This window comes from Phocoena phocoena, chromosome 3 (genome assembly GCF_963924675.1).
Source record: "Phocoena phocoena chromosome 3, mPhoPho1.1, whole genome shotgun sequence".
In the NCBI taxonomy this organism is placed as follows: Eukaryota; Metazoa; Chordata; class Mammalia; order Artiodactyla; family Phocoenidae; genus Phocoena; species Phocoena phocoena.
This window is the reverse complement of record NC_089221.1, coordinates 76499320-76521080: the sequence shown is the minus strand read 5'-3', so window position 1 is coordinate 76521080 and position 21761 is coordinate 76499320. Positions and strand designations below refer to the sequence as shown.

Genomic DNA, 21761 nt, shown 5'->3' with positions numbered 1-21761 from the left:
AAGCTACAGTTCTCCTCAGTGGGAGGAAGAACCCTGAGGCCTGCTCATCTGACTTCTCATCAGGTTAGGCACACCAAGGCAGAGGGCCTTAAGCAGGTTATCAATGAGGCCCTAAGACCTCACTGGATCGGGGAACCTCCTGGAATCATATGCCATTCTTTCTATGAGCATAGGTGCGTAGCTTATATTAGCCCCTAAGAAAGATGATGACCACACACACATGAAAATAAAACCAGTGTTTTGAAGGGTTGACATAGCAAAGAAGCAGTGGAAGGTCTTGGAGTAGAGCTACCATTCAATATTATGCATGTTCAAGCTTAGAGATGGACCTATTAAATAATAGTGATATTTAAAGTATTTTACAGTGAAATAGGTCTTTGATATAATGTTTATGGTTCTTACTTCCCAAAGTATTTCCTGTTAAAAATTGACATACAACAGTTAATGTTAAACTCATTTAATATTAGTATTGTACTAAAGAAGCTTGCTTATGGTAGGGAAAAAAGCCAAACAAAATGAGTTAAAAACAGTTGGTGTTGTCTCTGACACTCACCAGTATGTATCATCCACTATGATGGATAATGGGAATGCAGTAAAGAGGGAAAAAATCTCTGCCTTTCAGATTAAAGTTGCAGGAGACAACTCCCAAACTAATTATTATAAATGACACAGTAAGTGCTAAAATAAAGATATGTGCAGGGTAAAATAGGGAGGAACATGGAGAATAGGAAACCAAGCTGGCCTAGGATATGAGGGCAGGCTTCTCAGAGGAGGTGGTAATATCACACATTTATACAGCCCTTATTACCTCTCAGGAACTGTTCTAACATGTTAACTCAGTTAAAACTTCCACACTATTGAGGCATAGAGAGACTAAATAACTCCCTAAAGTCACACAACTAGTAGGAAGCAGTGGCAGAATTTGAACCCAGACCCTCTGGTTCATAATTCCATGTGTTAGTCCATTGTGCTACCTCTTGTGCTTCACGTAGTGGTGCTAGAAATAGCAGCATGCCCCATAATAAAACATGGGGGAAGAAACAAAAGTAGGGAAAGAGCGAAAGAGAAGGGGTGTCCAACTTCCAGCTTCTAAGAGTTAAACATTTCCTGAATTCACGTTCAGGTTCATTTACCTTTTTGAGGCTCAGCTTTCCCTATAGTTCCTTCTGCATCCTCTCACCATATAGAAGAAGGGTCCTGACACTTAACTGTGGGGTATCTAAATGTCTATGTATTCATTGTGTCTGGTTACACTTTCACTCAACTTCAAAGTTATTCACTTCCTCCTTTTAATCATTAATTGACTTGCTCATTCATTTACTCAATGTATCTTAAAGTTTTACCCTGTTTGTTTTGGGTAGTACATATGGAAGCTTCCTTGAAAGAGATAAGAAATAATAAATTCAGTTTGGAAAACTAAGGTGGAAATATTCTTTGTCTTTACCTCAAATGCTTTCCTAGTCATATAAATTTGAAAAATAACGAAAAGTTACAAAAATAATGCCATAGAAAGGGGGATAAACAGCTTCAATTTCTTCTTAGTGTATGTGACAAAAAAGCAATGCCTGCAGGTCCTTCATGATTTCCATCCACTGACGAGGCTCCTGTAACAAAGAAGGGACTTAGTGTTTTCCCCTGCTGTGTGGCTCCTTGGAAGCAGGCGCTCAAGAAGGCACAGGGCTCCTTCAGGCCACTGGAACACAACAGTGTGCTCCAAAGCCCCACCTGCTCTCAGAAAGTGACTTGGGTACTAGGAAAAGTACAGCTTGTTATTTGTTCCTAAGCAATCTCTGCTGACTTCTTATTATAAGACTGTTAAGAAGTTCTCTTTACTGGAACAAATATCTTCCATTTGGATTATGTCATGAATTTCATCTGGAATAATGAGACTTTCAATAGCTTTTGTGTGTCACCTCTTTTTTACATCACTTGTCTGGTGGCATCAAGAATACTTCCTCACTGAAAATGGATCCATTTACAGTCAATAATAGGGTGGCTAGTGTTCGTTTTACTTGGGAAAACTAAAATGTGCACCTTTTATCCTATTATACTGATCCACCAGCTTCAGATTATCTGATTTTCTAGCTTCTCATTTTCTCATGTATCTTAATGCTATTATTAACAAGAATTCTGTTGCTAATGGTTTTGGAAAATAATATGTGTACTTTCAGCCACAACCCACATTTTTATGTTCTGTCTGATTTAGCTGGACTTTGATATTTATTCCAAAAGCTGCTTTGTTGTAGATCAAATGTGAGAAGCTTTAATGTCCCTCTAGATTTATTTTCAGTGTCCCTATTTTTGCTACAAGATAATGGAGTTAATATTCCAACTATTAGTTACTGGGTGAAAAACACTTCTAAGTATATAATTTATAGTATTATATATTCTTTATGAGTGATATATCTATATATATGTGTGTGTGTATGTATAAATATATATGGAGAGAGAGACAGAGACAGGAGGCAGAGAGACAGAGAGAAGAGATTCTCTATTTTGTTAAGATAACAGTTCTATGAATATCTGTGCATTTTTTAATGGTGGAATTTTTTTCTAAAATATAATTTTATTTTTAAACACAAAAAAATTGTTTTTGTCAGTTATATCAATATGCTTTATCAAGTTTCCACATCATCATTGTTTTTATATCTTTTTGCACATATTTTCTTTTTTAGAAATAATTTTAAAATCTATTTTGTCAAACAAAATACTGAAAAGAGTGTGTATATAATACTGTAATTATTTGTCTATTTATTTATTTATTGACTTACATCTTTAAATAGTTATTGTTTTGAAGAATGCATCTTAGGATTAGGTATGAAATCTTTCTTTGTTTTATATTTCTTTCTTTGTTAGATATTTCTAGGAATTTCATACATTTATTTTTTTAACTAGTATTTTTGAGTGTCTACTTTGTGCTGGGTTCTTAAGATACTATAATGAATAAACTGGACGTAGTCTATGGACTCAAGGAAATCATTTTACATTTGTGATGAGTGTGCCTAAAGAACTCTAACTATTCTTTAGGTGTTTTTTCTAGGAGCAGTTCTACCTTTGCCCAGAGCAAATATATAGATAAATAATAATTTATCTTAGAAATTCCCTACAGGCATTCCATATTTCTTCCAGAAATGAAAAAAAATCATAAATAAATTTCTTGACCATGGAAAAAGTAAAGGGTTTTGTTTTGTTTTGTTTTTAATAGTTATTGATGTTTTATACAATAGCATCTCTTTGGTTGACTTGCTAAGACCAAAATCCATTTTCTGATGCCTAGAGAGTGATTTTCAACCACAGGGGTTTTTAACTAGAGTTCATGGATCCCTCAGGCAGTGGTCTCAAACTTTCCTGTGGAGAAAACTCACCTGGGGCACTTGCTTAAAAGGGATGTGGAGATGACCTAGGGATTTGCATTTTTAATAAAACACAAAGTCCTGGACCATGCTGCCCTATGACAACCATGGATGGACTTCAGGTGGTTCTGTTTAGCCCTGAAACTATGACTACTTGAATTTTTTTCAATAAGAGTGTCTACGAGGATTTAGAAGACTTTCATTAGTTTTTCAAAGGAGTCTGAAAAATACCATGATTCTATTAGGAACAACAGTTTATTAGTGGAAAAGGGCAGCAACAAGAACCCACAGTGAAAGGCCTAACAATAGGGGGAAACACTACAAAGCAGCTATAAATACTCAAGTGGGACTGTAATCCAGAGCAGTGTCCCCTAAGCAGTTTGAGAAATTCTAGAAGTTAATAGATATGTCAGTAAACCAGTGTTCATTGGTCAAAAAAGTTTGAGAAACATTGTTTTTAATTTTTTTAACTATATTATAGAAGTGAATAGACTTTATTTTACTAATTTGCACTGTGAATCACTTAAAAGAATCGTTAGTATGTAGTAATTCCCAGACCTATTTGATCACAGAACCCTTTTCGAATGATTGTCATTTTGAGAAATGCCCTTTAACAGAGGGACAGACATTAGTCCCTGAGTACAGCACAAAAATAAGTAACTTTAGGGCTTCCCTGGTGGCGCAGTGGTTGAGAGTCCGCCTGCCAATGCAGGGGACACGGGTTCGTGCCCCGGTCCGGGAAGATCCCCCACGCCGCGGAGCGGCTGGGCCCAGTGAGCCATGGCCGCTGAGCCTGCGCGTCCGGAGCCTGTGCTCCGCAACGGGAGAGGCCACAACAGTGAGAGGCCCGCGTACCGCAAAAAAAAAAAAAAAAAAAAAAGTAACTTTCCTCGTAACCTTGTCATGAAGGAAAATTTCAATTGTGTTCTAAATACTCCGAATAATAGAATAGAAGAGAATTTTATATTTTAGAAAAAAGTTTTATTACAAATATATAGAGAGGAGAAAACCTCAGCTATCTAGTTATTATTTTCATGAATTTATTCATTGTTAGTTGATGGTGAATTTAAATAATGTCTTGCTCTAAAATGGAAACTTAGATTTTTTCTTTATAATTTTCTTGGGATTTAGGAGAAGTTTGTATTTCCTAAGAATCATAGAGCTCATTCTACAATAAAACAACAATCCTTATTTCATGTATTTTATAACAATGATTGGTACCCAGCTAAACATATTTGCCTGTGTGTAAACAGATATGTCCAAAATTTCTTGAAGCGAGACAGTTCTACAGTGATTTTAAAAAAAAAAAAAAAGGTAAAGACCAGATTGGCTTAACACGGGAAGGCAAACTCCTGGATTGATTGTATCCAGATAAGAATTTAATCTTGAAAGAAGAAGGAAAAGGAGATTAATTTAGTGAAGGCAAACGTAAAGGGAACTCCTGCTGGGGAAAACCCTTTCCTAGTGTGATTAACAGTGAAAAGTCTAAGGAACAGAAAAATAGGTGTGCTTGGGCAGAAAGAAATCATGAGCTGAAGTGTGATGATTAAAACAAGTCCTGTGAGATGCTGTGTGGGAAAATAAGAGAAATAAGTTTGGGAAATTCTATTTCATCCTTTGTGTTTTATTTTACTTCAATTGGACTTTCACAAAATGAATTCATCACAAATTATTTTCCCCATAAATTAACCCTCAAGATGCACCTTGGGAGAACGCTGAGCTAGTAGTAATAGGAAATAAGAACTACTAATTAATGGACCTGTATCATAATCATTACTTTTCGGGGACAAAATGATTAGATTTGGGTCATACATATATTATTCTATCCTCTTTCATTATTAAGTTATAATGATTCATGGATTGAAATAGATTTGCCTTTCAATATTGTTACATTTCCGGATCCTTCTAAATCCAGGTCGTGAAGGTAAGACCTTTTCAAGTATAATCCTCCAACCCTACATTTGTTTTTTTTTTTGGTACGCGGGCCTCTCACTGTTGTGGCCTCTCCCGTTGCGGAGCACAGGCTCTGTACGCGCAGGCTCAGCGGCCATGGCTCACGGGCCTAGCCGCTCCGCAACATGTGGGACCTTCCCGGACCGGGGCACGAACCCATTTCGCCTGCATCGGCAGGTGGACTCTCAACCACTGCGCCACCAGGGAAGCCCCAACCCTACATATTTTTAAACAAGTAGCACTGTTATGTCATATATATATATCTATACATAATTCTCAGAGATTTGGGGGGGTGGCTTTTTTGCTTACTTTGTAAACATTCACAATATTTCCAATTTAGAATTGAGCTACACAAAACCTATGTTTAATTTCCAGCCAAACTATTAAAGAATTAGGAAGAATTCTTAAAAGTTTTGAAAATTTGCCTTATAAACAATCTGGTTCCAAAAAGAACATCTTTATAGTTTAGAAGGTTAGATCAGCCTCCATCTACAGGCCAAATGAGAATCAAGCAACAGCTAAGTGAATCATAATATATTTGTTCTCCTTTCTTTTCGTTTTTGGGTCATGATTTTAATGGCAAAACCTTAGTTATACATGATGATTGTACACGCTTGTGTTCTCTGGCATGCCTATGGGAGACTAGTAGATGTGAGTAGGGCTATTTAGAGATAGACTTTAATATATGTGGGGTTTCATCAATGTAGAGATGAAACAGTTTTTGTAAATACTTAAAGATTTTTTTAAGCATTTTTTTACTCTTTAAGAACGGGACTAAATTCCATAGTTTAAGTTGGCTGACTGGTCTCTCTCATACTATCTGCAAAGATACCGTGACATTTTTGGTCTTACATCATATGAAAGACTGTATCACATGGCTACAAATTTGATACCAATATTTTAAAGTTTCAGTTAAGCAAGTGGATAACCCATAAAATTGTTACATTTCTGGAAACTTCCTTCTAAATCCGTGTGACAAAGGTAATCTTTTCCTCACGTGGAATCTCCAGACCTTATATCATTTCTAAGTAGCACTCAGTATTTTCTCTTCAAAGGCACTTTAAATGCTTACTTTCTAAGAGCTTACAAATTTTCCATTTTGTAATTTAGCCTCAAGACACTTCCTATATACATGTTTTAAGAAGTGGCAATCAAAAAGGAAGGATTTTTTTTTTTTAATCCTTGAAAATTTGGTCAAAAGTACCATTTAGTGAGGTCAGTCTTTTTCTCCATACTCTTAAGGAGTATAAGTTTTTTTTTTTAATCATATTAAAATGCTAGTGTGACAACAATTAATGTCATTATGAGGGAAAAAAATCAGTCTTTTGAGTTGTATTGTTCTTAGGAAAGCAATAGATATCATAATTATTTAGACAAGTTATTTTTAATTATGATTTCATGAATAATATAATCTAGATTCAATAAGTTAACTTGCTTCTTTTTATTGATCTAGGAACAACACTTTTAAGGTCTTGAAGACTTATATCCTTTATCTAGTCTTTTTTCTTTTAAATTTTTATTTTAATTTCACACTTTAAAAAATATCAGATTCCCCAAAAGTTAATGTTTTACCACATTTCCAAATTTGCATCCTCTTTCCCACTTAAAACGATTTCTCTTTCTGAACTGAGAATAAATCACAAGTATTTACCCTTATGTACTTCAGTGTGCATTTCTTAAGAACAAGGGCATTCTTTTTCATAACCACAGTATAGTTGTCTAAATCAGAAAATTAATAGTCATGCAGTAATAGCATTAGTTTGTAGATCTTACTTAGATTTCATCAAATTACCCTAATAATGTCCTTTATAATAAGATAAAGTAAAATGCTGATCATGTATTGATTTCAGTTGTCATGTCTTTTTAGATTCCTTTTGACTAGAACATTTCCTAGTCTTTGTGTTTCCTGACATGACACTTTTGAAGAGTACAGACCAGCTATTTTGTAGAAAGTCCCTCAGTTTAGGTTTGTCTGATATTTCCTTGTGACTAGATTCAAATTATGCCAGACCTTAAAAAAACAGAATTGTATAAGATATGATTTTATAATGACAAATCACATTCCTGTTAATAACTCTGAGATTTAATATAATTATTTAATTGTCATGTTTGCATCAAACAGAATACTTATCTCCAGATTCCCGGGTGTGGGGGGGAAAACTCTCCCAGGAGATTTTATATGTATTTACTAAAGAACAAACTTGGTTTAATTATTAAGGATCTTGTTAGTTTTGATGATTTAAGGAATCATTGATTATTCTAATATTGAATGAGAAAACACATAACATGTTCAACAGTATTGATCTGCTCTTTTCACAGTTACTCCTGAATGCCCACAGAAAGGAAGAAATGTTTTCCTCTCCTTAGATGAACTCGAGTTCTTATCACAGCTCATAAAATCCTTTTTGAAGTTGGAACAAAATGTTCAGGAATTATTTGAAGAAATATTTTTATGGCTCAAGACACCCAGGAATACTTCAGGTAGTATGCTCTTCTGCAAATCTATAATTCTGTTTTTGCTTCCAGCTATTAAATCTATACCATTACCTGAAAAAACAAAAATACAGGATAGAATTCTTTAAATAAACATTAACTATAAAGCATACCATGAAATTACATTTTTATCCTTTATACATTGTAAATTCCATAGTTTTAATTGGAAAGCATCATAAGTCAATTTTGGATAATGGTCTTTAGTTAAAATACGATCAAAAAAATTTTTTTTTAACTCAAAGAAACACAGCCTGGCCTTTGGAAATATCAAGGAGACCGGATGGTCTAGTAGCTTCTCTTTTGCCACTAGCAGCCTGATGACCTTGAGCAAAATATTTAGTTTCCTGAGATGACCAGTTTCTCATCTTTAAAATGATGATGTAAGACTAAGTTAATTTTCTCTTTATTTTCTTTCAGTATTAAGTGCTTTAGATTCTAATATATTATGTAGGGTTGTGAGAATTAAATGATTTAGTGAATGTAAAATATTTAAAAGAATGTCTAGCATATCATAAACAATAAATGTGAGTTGTTACAATTGTAATTATAATTATACAATATGTTGTTTTTAGTTAGTCTCAACAAAATCCTTTTAAAGAAAACTGTGCCATGTGTTCAAATAATGTTTCTAACAATTCAGAGGCATAATGGTTAAGACATGTTTTCTGTTTTCATATCTATATTTATAAAGATTTTCATCTATATCAGAGTGGACTATACAAAGTTCTCTTTTACATAATACCACATATTTTAAGGAGAGTAAATTTGAATAGTGGCTGCATTTGCAAAACAAAGTGAGGGAAGCAAGTGATTAAAACTCAATGCAAATTTCAAAACCTGATTTCTTAGTGAAAATTACATGTAGTTTAATATATTTACTTCTGTATTTCTTTATTTACCTAGCCTGGGCAAATAATGTTAGAAAAGTTATAGGATTGGAGTTTGTTTTATATTAAGCATAGGTTACTGGCCTTCTACGTTTCAGGTTAAGTTTAAGCAGCACTATTAAATTATAAAATAAATAATATAGATTGTTTTTTCCAAATTTGGATATAATCTAAAGAAAAATGAGTGTGGAATATAGATTTCTGAATATGACAAAAAAATCAAATGGGAAAATAATAAAAACATAGGACAGATAATGTGAAAATTAAAAGATGGAATGAAAAAGTCGATTTATTAGTAGGTAATGTGAGCCCTAGAGGGTCTTCTAGATGGAACTAACTGGATCAAAGAGAGATCTGAATAGAGAAATATGATGTCCTAATTTTTGACAAAAATTTATTAGTGCCACAAGCGGTTGACGCTTGGTGTTGGTACTCATCCATCATACCCGGCTAAGATTTGGCGTCTCTCATCCACATCTCTAGCAGATCTTTTCTGAGGTGTGGATCAAAAAACAGAGTGAACTCCAAAGCATCTAGACCCCTATCCATTTGGATTCATCTTGTATTGGTCCTAGGCCAGGCCCTTGAGAAATAGCTCATTCTGAGAACTTTATTCCTCTTAAGGGCAGCATAAATTCAAAACTAGAGTTGTGTTAGAGAGGTATTCTAAAGATACAAAAGTTAAATAGCCAAGAACTGAAGCAAAGAGTTGACACACTGATTTCAGGAAAAAAGGAGAAAAAGAAAAAGCTGGTTCAACTGCGCTGGATTGAGATCCAACAATGTTGAGACTTGCCAATGCTGTGTATTTGAGAGCAATAGTTATGATTATTGAATAAAATCAACAGAGAAAATATATAATTATGCCACAATATACAGTCTTACCCCAAATTTGTCATCATATAAGCAGCATGGCAGATAAAAGCAACTTCAGTATCACATTAATAATAGTGTACTATAGAAACACATTTGTGGATTATCAAACATAGTAAGTGGAAGGAAATTTGAAGGACAGCTGTAAGAAATGCCTAAGTATTAGAACATCCTCTTGTGATATATGTGTTCTTCTTTCATATATTTTTGTAACAAAGCCAAGATTTAATCTGCCATAATTTTATGTAAATGGATCCCTGAAAAGAATGATCTTGAGGGAAATTGTCAAGAAAAATCTTAAATGGTTTATTCAGTGTAGCCACGTTAGTCAATTCTTATCAAAAGCCTTGGTTTCTTAAATCAGGAAGGAAAAGATTTCTTGAATGATTAAAGAAACCAAATGAATCTTAAGTTATCCTGATAGTTAATGTTTTGCTTAGAAATCTTGTGTGGGAGAGGATGGGGAGAAAAAAGGTCAAGTCATTTGGTTATTGGTGTATTTGCTTTGATTGGAACATATTTTGCTAATAAATCCTGGAAGGAGTTGCCTAGTATGTCTATGTAACCAAAACAATGTGATGAAAAGTAAGGTTTTTTTTTCATTGTCCAGATGTTTTAAAAAATATTCAGGTGCTTAACATCACATAGAGAAAATATAAAGATGATTAACCAAATGTTTTACTTTTTACTTTGAAGTTTACTACTATAATGTAGATTTGGCCAACTTGGCAGTGCTTTTAGGAATTTGAATACAACGCAATAGATTTTGTAGAGACACAAGAAATATTTTCTGAGAAAGAAAAGATATTTAGTCATTATATTTATTTGCTTTTGTTTCGTCATGATTGGATGGTTTTCTAATTTGGTCATTTCAGAAAAATGATAGGACATTATTTCACTGTTATGGGATCTTACTGTATTTCTTTTAGGATTATCTTATGGAGTGGACTCGGGTTTGATTTATGGGGCACTTCTAATACTCCTTCAGAATAAAGCTGTTCTTCGGGCAGTTCCTCAAATTTTCCAAAGGTGGCATCTGAGATTTATCTAAACCAGGAGGTTTCTTGGCCCTCATTTTTCTTTAGCCCCAGCAATGACAAAAAGCAATGGCTGCTTCAATTGGATGTAAGAAGAACACTTAGGGTTTGTCTCAGAAGAATCAAAGATTTCAGATCTTCTGAAAGATTGTTTGTACTCTTAGGGGGTCTTAAGAGGGGTCAAATGGCTTCTAAGAGTTCCTTAGCTAGATGGTTAAGGGATTGTATTAGGGAGGCGTATGTAGTTAAGGTAAAGAGGCTCCTAGGGTTTGTAAAGCTCATTACACTAGGACTTTAGCTGTTTCTTGGGCAGAGAGGTCGAAGGCTTCCACATTGGAAATTTGCAAGGTGGCCACCTGGGCTTCTCTTCATACTTTTTCATAGTATTATCTCTTGGATGTAGTCTCTTCTACAGATTCAGCTTTTGGTGGGAGGTTGCTTGTGAGCCAGAAAAGAACAGTAAAGAAAAGAGAGACTTGTAGTTCTCACTTAGAGCTGCCAACAAGGCAAGTTGCTTTGTAGTGCACACAATGGGAGCCTATGAAGACCAATTTGGGTGTGAAAGTGGATGTCACAGGGAAGTACTGCCAACCTCTACTCTCTATGAAAGAAAACGGCAGTGTGGAAACTAACCAGAAGTGTAAAATGAACCACAGCGAACTCCATAGGCAGAGGCTGCTCAGCAGCTGGCATTCCTGTGACCCTCTGCCCTACCCTACTGAGGTCCTTAGTCTGGGCACGCTCTTAAAGAAACCAGTGTTGACTGCATGCAAATAACTATGTTTCAGAACGATGAGCCAAAAATGGGCTACCTTCTCTAGACAATGCTAATAAGTGTATAGAATGTCCAATGTATTTTTAAATAGGTGAAATAATTTGTTAAATGTTCAAAGAGCTCATAAAGTTTGACAATGCCAAATTTTGAAATTGACCATTTTGAATTCCAAACAAATATAAAAATGCCACAATTCGTTAAAATCATGAGATATCTTATTAGTCTAGATTCAGTGTTACTAATCCTGCCTTAAAATAATCCCTTTGGCTTCTCTGTATAGGATTAAATTTTTTAAAACGTTGTTAATTTAGAGGGGAAGATTATATTATACAGGTTATCATAATTGCTCAATAATTCTTTTTCTATCTTACTATAGAATTGCTCACCAGCAAAAGAAGTCTGGGGAAGCTTATCTTATTTTTTAGTTCATCTTGAAAATAGGTAGATGGTGTGTGTAAACATCAAAGCCCATTACTTTGAGTGAATAAGCAGAATGTATTTGGGAATGAAATGATAAATATAAGATAATTAACCTTTTTTATAAGTTTTAAACTATAGTTAACACAATGGCAAATAGTTAGTTCCAAGAATAGACCTGCAAAGCTTGTGCTTTGAATTAATGTTATTTTTCCAGGGTGAATACCTTTTACATCAACTATTTTTATGACCTATCTGTAGAAAAGTAAAGTGACATTAAGAATCCAAGTGTTTCCTCTTCATGTCATTGACAACTTGATCTTTATTATTTTTTTCTTCTTTAAAACTATTTTCCAATAATAGTCCAGGCATGTAGTAAAACTTTTAAACAGGATAAAAGAATATATGGTTAAAATTAAGTCTTTTTCCACTCCATTTGTCTAGTTTCCCTTTCCAAAGGCAACTACTTCCATATATATCCCCATGTTAAAATAACACAAAATCTTGTCATACTATACAGAGATTCTTCTTTTTATGAACAATTATCTAGAAACACCCCATATTCAGAAAAACAGCTGAATAGTTTTCTATTGGTGCATGTACCATCATTTAATCAGCTACTCATTAATAGACACATAGGGTTGTTTTTTCCTCTTCATTTGCTTCCACAAACAATGATACGGCAAATTTACTTGAAGTATGTCTTATATGTCCTCATGTATATCTGGACAGTAAGTTACTAAGGTGGAAATGCTAAGTAAAAAGGAATGGTCACAGAGAGGATGAAAAGACAAAATGTAGACTGAGAAAGACATTTGCAAAATACATATCTGATAAAGACCTTGTATCCAAAATATACAAAGAACTCTTAAAATTCAACAGGAAAACAAAAAACTCCATTTAAAAATGAGCAAAAGATCTGGAGAGCTCACCAAAGAAGATATACAGATGGCAAATAAGCATATGAAAAGATGCTCAGCATCGTATGTCATCAGTGAAAGGCAAATTGAAACAAGGAGATACCATTATACTCCTACTAGAGTAGCCGAAACCCAGAACACTACTAACACCACCAAATTCTGGCAAGGATGTGAAGCAACAGGAACCCTCATTCATTGCTAATAGGAACGTAAAATAGTACAGTCTGTTCGGAAGACTGTGTGGTTGTTATCTCATAAAGCTAAACCTTGCCTTATGTGATCTAGTAATCACACTCCTAGGTATTTATGCAAATGAGTTGAGAACTTATGTCCACACAAAAACCAGCACATGAATGTTTATAGCAGTTTTATTCATAATTGCCAAAATTTGGAAGCAGCCAAGATGTCCTTCAGTAGGTCAATGGATAAATTGTGGTATGCCAATACAATGGAATATTATTCATTGATTTTAAAAAAAGAGATATCAAGCTACACAAAACGTGGAGGAAACTTAAATGAATATTGCTAAGTGAAAGAAGTCAATCTGAGAAGCCTGCATACTATATGATTCCAACTATAAGGTATCCTGGGTAAAGCAAAAGTATAGAGACAGTAAAAGATCAGTGGTTGCTAAGGAGAGTGAGGAGGGGGGTAGAGGTGAAGGAGGTGGAACACAGGGGATTTTTAGAGCAGTGAAATTAATCTGTGTGATAGTAATGGTGGATGCATGACGCTATGCGTTTGGCAAAGCCATAGAACTGCACCACGCAAAAAATGAACCCTAGCGCAAATTATGGACTTTAGTTAATAGTAATCTATCAAGATTGGTTCATCAATTGTAACAAATATCCCACACCAATGTAAGATGTTAACAATAGGGGAAACTGAGGGCAGGGGGAGAGGGAGTATATGGGAACTCTGTACTTTCTGCTCAATTTTTTCTAAAAAGCTAAAACTGCTCGAAAAGCTAAAGTCTATTAATTTTTTTTAAAGCTATGGACATAGAGAGAGAGTTACAAGCCAGTTTTTCATATCCAGTTCAATTAACAATGTTTTTGTTATGCAGAATTGTTTTATGGCTTCTGTGTCCTTCTGAAAAGTCTCTATCTTGTATCTTTTGGAAAAAAATTCCATATTTTCTTTAATAGACTTATAGTTTCATTTATTTAAAAATCTGCTTAATCTGGATTTTATTTCAGTATTGAGATTGATCCTTATTAATAACACTAGCTTCTGCAAAAGATGTAATAAAATGCAAGCCATAGAGAAAGCATTTTAGGTTAAATGGTATAACACTGATCTAAAACCTTGTCTATGTTGTCATGTGTGTTGAGAAATGAAGCAGGATTCCTCAACTGCAATCCATGACCCCTTGAGGATCGTGAACGTGCTTTACAAGAGGGCCTGGGAATCTCCAATAGCACGTGTGAGTGTGTGTGCGCGCACACAGTCATATTGTGCATTTTGGATGAAGTGTTCTGTCACTTTAATCAAGTTCTATGAAGTGTTCACAAATCCAAAGTGATTAAGAAACACTAGAGTTGAGGGAAACTTTTCCTCAGAATTAACTCTGATAACATTTCTCAAAAGGTTGTTGTTATCGCCTACCAAATGGAATATTTACCTTTTGAGAGAATGTTTCTGTGGATTGTGTTACTTACGAATCATTCATGATTAAGCTCATAGAACCATATTTAGAAAAAACAAACAAATATCCCACATATTTTCTAGGTGACTATATTTGTCAGAAGCCCTGTCGATAAGAATCACTGATATTTGGAGATTTGTTTGCCCAGGATATAAGGAGAAACAGACTCTTAAGATTATTAAAATAAAAGAAAAATTAGTCGTGCTATATAATTCGTCATCATATATCAAGTCTAAGCAAAACCAAAATATAATTGCTAAGTCATTCATATTGAATTAAACGATAATTAATAGAACCATAATAGAAAATGGAAGGATCTCTTCGGCATATTTATTCATTACATTTTTGTAGATCTGTATTTTTCCCATGGAAAGAATTTCTTAATTCTGAAAAATAAAAGTTGAGGAAGTATTTCCATTTTAGAAGCTAGAGATCATTTCTTACCTGTCTCAGTGTTTGTGTTTTTCCAATGACTTATTGATAATCTTATTAAAAGTATGATTTTTCCTGATATGATGATGTTTATCCATGTGCTTTTGTTCTCTCTTGTTTCAAAAAAAAATATTAATGTGCTAAAGAACACCACTGGTTTTTAAAGCAGTACTTTAGAATTTAGCTTTTTAAATGAACAAAGAAATTAATATTTACTTTGTATTGTTAACTTATCCTACATTATTAACATGAAAATGAGTTAATGACAAAAGGATCTGAATTTTACAGATTATATATGCATATACATCAAATTTGAATATAAATAGCATATAAATTCCATCAAGTTGTATGTATAGAAAAGGACTCTATATATAGATCCTCTCATTATTGTGGTGGCAATATCACCCTACATCTTGTTGACTGTGTTCTTTGTACCTTGATGTGTTTGTATGTGTGTGTGTGTACTATGGATAGAGCTTTTCTACGTAATTAATTTTAACCTATTAATCACATCTAGTATGGTTTGTTTTTCTTAATGTAAGATTGTGTGTTTGTTTTCTATTGCATAGAAATTTTGGAGACATCCAGTAGAGAAGTTGTCATAGAGAAACCTAGAACAAATGAAACCCGTATTCCTTCAGAGCAATTGCTACCAGTAAAAGAGGTAAGTGAGGAAAAATGGGTGGTGGTTTTTTATTCATATGTAATAGCATCATCATTTTTATATGACTCCTTTATGAATCAATATGTCTTGGGTTTTACCCTTAGCCACTAAAAAAGTAATTCCTGGTTGAAAACAGTCTTATTAATTTTGATGAAAGTTGCATTAGTGGGAACACTGCTGTGCTGCACAGTGTGTCCCATGCACGGAGTAGGGAGCTGGCAGTGAAGAGATCTTTGTTCTCATCCCACTCGGGGTCTACACCTTGAGAATTTGGACTGTAGACAACTGTTGAAAAGTGAGAAAGTGGAGATGAAAAAGGAAAGGAAAGAGGAAAGGATAGTTTGAACTGGCCTCTTATTTGAGTGTGCCTAGCATGCCCCTGTTTGCTCTCAGATCCATTACCACTCTTCCTCTGCTCCGTTCCTTATTGTAGAGAAAAACCTCTTCCAGGCTTTCTTGCTTTCTGGACCTGGGTAGCTTTGGCCAATGAAAAGCACTAAGGGAAGATTGGAGGGAAGTTCTTGGAGAGAAACCAGAGGATTTCTTCCCCTTGCTCTGTTTTAGAGAACATCTCCAGGAGTAGCTGTGACTCCTTCATTTCTTCCATGCTGCTCCCCACACACAGTCCTATCTCTGAGGTTTCAGGTCCGCCTGGCAGGTCGGCCTCCTTCACTGGTGGCCCCGGGGACTACACTTGCATAGCACTGTTCCCATTCTTTGTTCCTCCAGCCCTAGGAGCAGTCGTAGCTAGTGGTAGTGGTAGTAATAGTAATAAAATAACTGTCTTGCTTCATGACCCATGTTTGGCTCCTCACGTCTTCTATCACCTTAGTAATTAATACCTTACATTAAAATTCTTCCTTTCAAAATACTGAGAGTGGTTTCTATTTTCTGAATGGATCTTGACTGATCTAGTAGGTAAACCTTTAAAAAAGCAAAAGAACATAGAGTTTTAACAGAGTTTCAATGTAGAAAGCAAGGAAAATAATCAGAAAAAATGCAAAATTATACATTATGTTTTAACCAAAAATCAGAGTAGATATTAAGAAATTAGCATTAGGTAATAGAAGAAAGGGATTTAGTGGGTAGCTCCTTTGTACACAGAACAGAAAACAACATTATTTCCTCTGTTTTTTTCTTGGATCAACTAGTAAATCTGATATATTCTAACTGGAAGGTGTATAATTCCAAACATCAAATGGGAAGAGTAGAAGTAAGCCAATGATATTTTACGTAAATAAATAGACTTCTAGGAGGAGATTTGAATAGTAAGTGTTTTCAATTTTCTTTTTAAGATCAGCTATTAACATGCTTGGTTTTCCTTTTTTTTTTTTTTTTTTTTTTTGCCGTATGCGGGCCCCTCTCACTGTTGTGGCCTCTCCCGTCGCGGAGCACAGGCTCTGGACGCTCAGGCTCAGCGGCCATGGCTCACGGGCCTAGCCGCTCCGCAGCATGTGGGATCTTCCCGGACCGGGGCACGAACCCGTGTCCCCTGAATCGGCAGGCGGACGCTCAACCACTGCGCCACCAGGGAAGCCCGGTTTTCCATATTTTGAAGAGAGAATTTAGGAGGTAGTATAATTACATATAAATTACCATGTGCAAAGGTAATCATCGTGGCACGCACACACGGACAAAAAGTCACTGTGACCATGGCAATTTTCCCCATAACATCTTGCCTTGAATGCATGAATGAATGATTTTAATGAATAGACATGCCCTGGTGGGGGAACAAAAAGCAGAGTTTTACTGTTGTTTTTGTTGTTTTTAATTTTTATGAAGGTAGATTCCTTTTTATATTTCTATCATAAATGCGTCCCAAGAAAATACTGTTACAGCACAGAACTATACACATGGCACTTTCAAAGTTTCACTTAGAAAAGAAATTATATGAGCTGAGTAGATTCAATTATTGATTCATTTTATGTAAAAATAAAATGGGAGTTGTATCTTTAGGCAGGCCCTATGATGTTAAAGGTCCAAATAAACTTTAGAAAGGAAATTTCAATTACATCTTAATTATAAGCATAATGAGAAGGAGAGCCACTTTTTCTGATTATAGAGTATGGGATCATAGAATTTTAGCTCTAGAAGATGAATCACCTTTATTACTTTGTACTGCATGTATATGAAGTACAAAAAAAAACCATTAAATTAACGCTTTGTGGGATTATGTATACAAGAAAATTAAGCTAATGGTCATCTCTCCGTAATTTTAGACTGAAAGGGACCGTAGAAATCATTCAGTTCAGCTCTTTTATTTTTCCAACAAAAAACTTGAGATCCAGAAAAGTAAGTAATTCAGTTAGGAATATCAAGCCTAGCGTCTTCTGAAGTTGCAGTAGGTAAATTATTGCTATAAACAAGATTACACTAAAACAGGAAAAGTTTAATCCTAAGCATAGATTCAGCCTACTATCCATAATGCTTTTATACTTTAGAGAACATTAGAGGACTTGAGGGGAATATACATTTGTAAACATACTGCCACATGAGCCAAAGACCAAAAGAAAACAAGAAAACACCACCACCCTCCACCCCAGCCTCTCCCACTCCCCATACACAGAGCAATGCAGGTCATTTTAATTCCTCATTTTCTGGAACAAAAGTAGTGCTGCTTACCACTTTGTGGGTGGAGAAACTAAGTAAAATTCTAAAGAAATAAAAATCTAGAAACACACAATGGTATATTTTCTCTGAGAAATTTATTTCTTATTGCTATTTTTTTGGCTTGTCTGGATTTCTGAAAATGAAAAAGAAATAAAAGATTGAATATTAAATGCTGTCGTATGTTGCAATACTTGTTAACAATAAACTATAAAAAAAGACTATAAAAATCTAATGTAGGCTTTATTAAATATATTGAATTTAAAGGCTCCTTTATGTGATAAATAGTGAGTGGAACTTTCAGCTCTCATAAAGATGGTTTTATTGAACTATATTTAAGAGATTAAATTTTGAAAAAACAAAGTTTTTGATTAAATCCACTGATGAATTAAAATGAAATGACAGTATATTACTGTGTGTAAAGAATGCACATGTTTCTGTATATTGCTTTATTCACTGGGTAATATTTTTAGGTTGTAAGAATGGCTTTTACAGTTTATCAAAGAATACCTACATTCAACATGCTGAATGAAAGTAATACTTTTATATCTATAAAATAGAACAACACTTGTTGAGTTAAGATTGATATAACTTCATATAAACTTATATTTCAGGCTACTTTACTAAATTTTGGCTGGAGAAGTGCATTTAAAGAAGTGTCTCTTCCCATGGCACATTGTATAACAACAGCCATTGAAGACTTTTCCGCAAAAATTCTCCAACAGGAACAGAATGAAAGGTCTTCAGCTATGAGCTATGCTTTGAACCTTGTAAATGTCCAGCAAGTTTGGCAAGATAGCCGTGTGGTTCCTGAGGCAGACCAACCAAAGAAAATTGCAAAGGCAAGTATCAAATGAAATCCTTTCAAATTAGATTGGCATATGAGATTTTTTTTTTTTTTTATATATACGCCATTGCAAAGGGAACCAATAGAAAAATGATGGAGTCTCTTGGGAAACACTTGGCACTTGACCCAGTACCAGTTTTCTTCTCTGGTATCCATGGGCCACTGTGCTAGCAAAAAGGACTTAAACCTGCTGCCAACTTTTTGCTCCATGAATCTGAGGTAACTAAAGAGAGGGCCTCTGTGACTTCCTGGGGGGCTGAGAAACTGCTTGTTTGGGTTATACCTTTGAATGACTCCAGGAGAAATTTAGGAGGTTGAAGGAGTTACTGTCTTTTATTGGTTTGGGCAACTTTTAAATCTTTATTTACACCTTAGTGACCATTCCTTTAACATCAGTCTTGCATCTGTGTTCTGAGAGTCACAGAACATTCTGAGAAAATAGGAAGTAATTACGGAAGTAGAGAAATATAGTTACTCAGCATTAAGTCCACAGTGAGGTTAGCAAAGTATCGTTGAAATTTTTTCTCTTTAATAAATTTATTTATTTATTTTTGGCTGCATTGGGTCTTTGTTGCTGCACGCGGGCTTTCTCTAGTTGCAGCTACTCTTCGTTGTGGTGCACTGGCTTCTCATTGCAGTGGCTTCTCTTGTTGCGGAGCACAGGCTCTAGGTGTGGGGGCTTCAGTAGTTGTGGCACGTGGGCTCAGTAGTTGTGGCTTCTGGGCTCCAGAGCGCAGGCTCAGTAGCTGTGGTGCACGGGCTTAGTTGCTCTGTGGCATGTGGGATCTTCCTGGACCAGGGTTCGAACCCTTGTCCCCTGCATTGGCAGGCAGATTCTTAACCACTGTGCCACCAGGGAAGCCCCTGAAATGTTTTTGAAAGAGAGTTTTTAAAGGTGGCCTTAATCCCCTATTGCCACCCTGAGGCTCCAGAACATTCCCCAGGGAACACTTTTGGCCGACCTGGAGTGGAGGCAAGTTGCGCCTTCCCATCCATCCATCACGCCTCCTTTGCCATTAAGAAGGAGTAAATTCACAACTAGTGAAAAGCTAAGTGCATCACTTCTGAGAGTTGCTGACTCTTTACCAATAAGAAGATGCTATATGAGGTTGTCTCTGATGCTTTTAGATTGTTTAAGTTAAACTGATATAGCCTCATTTATCTGTGATGACTAATTTAAAAAAATACTTCTATGAAAATTTAGCGAAAAAAACCCAGGAATAAGTTAAAAATAATGTAAGCATGGATACATATTTTCTGAGTTCTATTAACTACAAATAAAAGTAATTTAAAGCTATTTCATGAGTTTTTCATGATGTCTCTCTAGTAAGCATAAGGTTTGACGGTTATATACAGAGAAGCATCATTTTGGTATGTATTTGAAATAAAACATATAACTTTCTACAACAGAGAAATCGATAATTATAAAGTTGTGTCATTATATTTATGTTTGATGCCAAATTCATTATTTTGGAATTTAGCTCCCCTGTACATAAATTACACGGTGCTGTCAGAATACAAATAACTCAGTGCTACATTTATTTCTCCCTAGTTTTGTTCTGACATCATGGAAAAACTTGACACAATCCTTCCACTGGCTCTGGCATGCAGAGATGATTCTTTTCAGGAAATTAGAGCAAACTTTGTGGAGGCCTGTTGTAAAGTGGCAACAGCTGTCCTGGCCAGACTGCAAGAGAGAGGCAAGGAGGTTCCTTCCAAAGCACCCCTGAAAAACTTGCACATGCTGCTCTCCACAGCAGTGTATGTCTTCCAGCATTTTATGCAATATGATAATTTGATGAAAGAAAATACTAAGAAGTGAGTGTCATTTATATTAAGTTGATGGCCGTTCTTAAAGTAACATGTAATCTTTGGATATCACAGAGGTGGAATTTTGATAATAATATTTGAGAAGAAGAAAATAATAATCAACATGGTGAATTATTTTCATTTGTTTTGACTAGGAAATGTCAAAAAGGTAGAGCGTGGGTTGTGTTAAACCAGATATACGGATAGTAAGAAGGATAGGTATTCCCTCTAAAGGCCCACTCAGATGACCCTTGCATTTCCCATTCTCTAAACTGGAGCGACTGTTTTCGGCATGTTGTTATGACATGACCAAACAAACCCTTTCCATTCTGTAAGGCACATTGTACTGACTACACTGAAAAGGAAAAAACAAACTTCTTTTTGTCACACAAAACAGTATTTGTGGAAAATGCCCTTCTCTTTTGTTCCTAGGCCAACTAGATGTTAGGAGCAGGCATAGAGAAGAGATGCATTTCAGTCTATTTTATTGATGAACGTAAACATATTTCAGAACATCCATTTAATGATAAGCTATCCTTCATATTTGAAGAGGAAGCATCTGGCAGTCATAATTTTCATGTATTAGTAGTCCAAAAAGACCAAATGTTTTCTGGATAGAGAAGAAAAATGACCAGAGGTATTATTACATGGTCTATCTGGCTGCTCTTGTGCTCTCTAGAAGAGAGCACAGTCCCTTGCAAAGGGAGCATGTAGACTGGGCAGTCCAGTGTGAGCCCAAGAATCTAGTCTATATGCCTTATTTAGCCTTTGCAATCCCTTAGTAGTGATGAGAGGAAGCAAAGAGAGTACTAAAAATAGCTGAAGATAGAAGTAAATTTGGCTTGTTGTAGGATATAACTATGATATTTCTTTAATTCTCTTAAGTAGTCAGATTGTTGAATTTATAAACAAAATGTGCCAGCAATCACTTTATTTCTGTAGAATATTGTAAAACAGTTTATGAGATAATTGACATCTACAAAATTACAATTTTTAAAATAAAAAGAGTGTGTTTGTGGGATGTGTGATAGCTTTACAAAAGTTGG

The 21761-nt window shown here is 35.1% G+C and overlaps 1 protein-coding gene across 1 annotated transcript in view; it reads left to right on the top strand.

Moving 5' to 3' along the window:
• Window positions 1-21761, top strand: part of KIAA0825 (KIAA0825 ortholog) — a 407465-nt gene that overhangs the window by 114241 nt on the left and 271463 nt on the right. The window contains exons 6-9 of the mRNA XM_065874850.1: window positions 7626-7787; window positions 15358-15452; window positions 18674-18901; window positions 20459-20724. Coding sequence (XP_065730922.1) covers window positions 7626-7787; window positions 15358-15452; window positions 18674-18901; window positions 20459-20724 — 751 coding nt within the window. The remainder of the gene's footprint in view (window positions 1-7625; window positions 7788-15357; window positions 15453-18673; window positions 18902-20458; window positions 20725-21761) is intronic.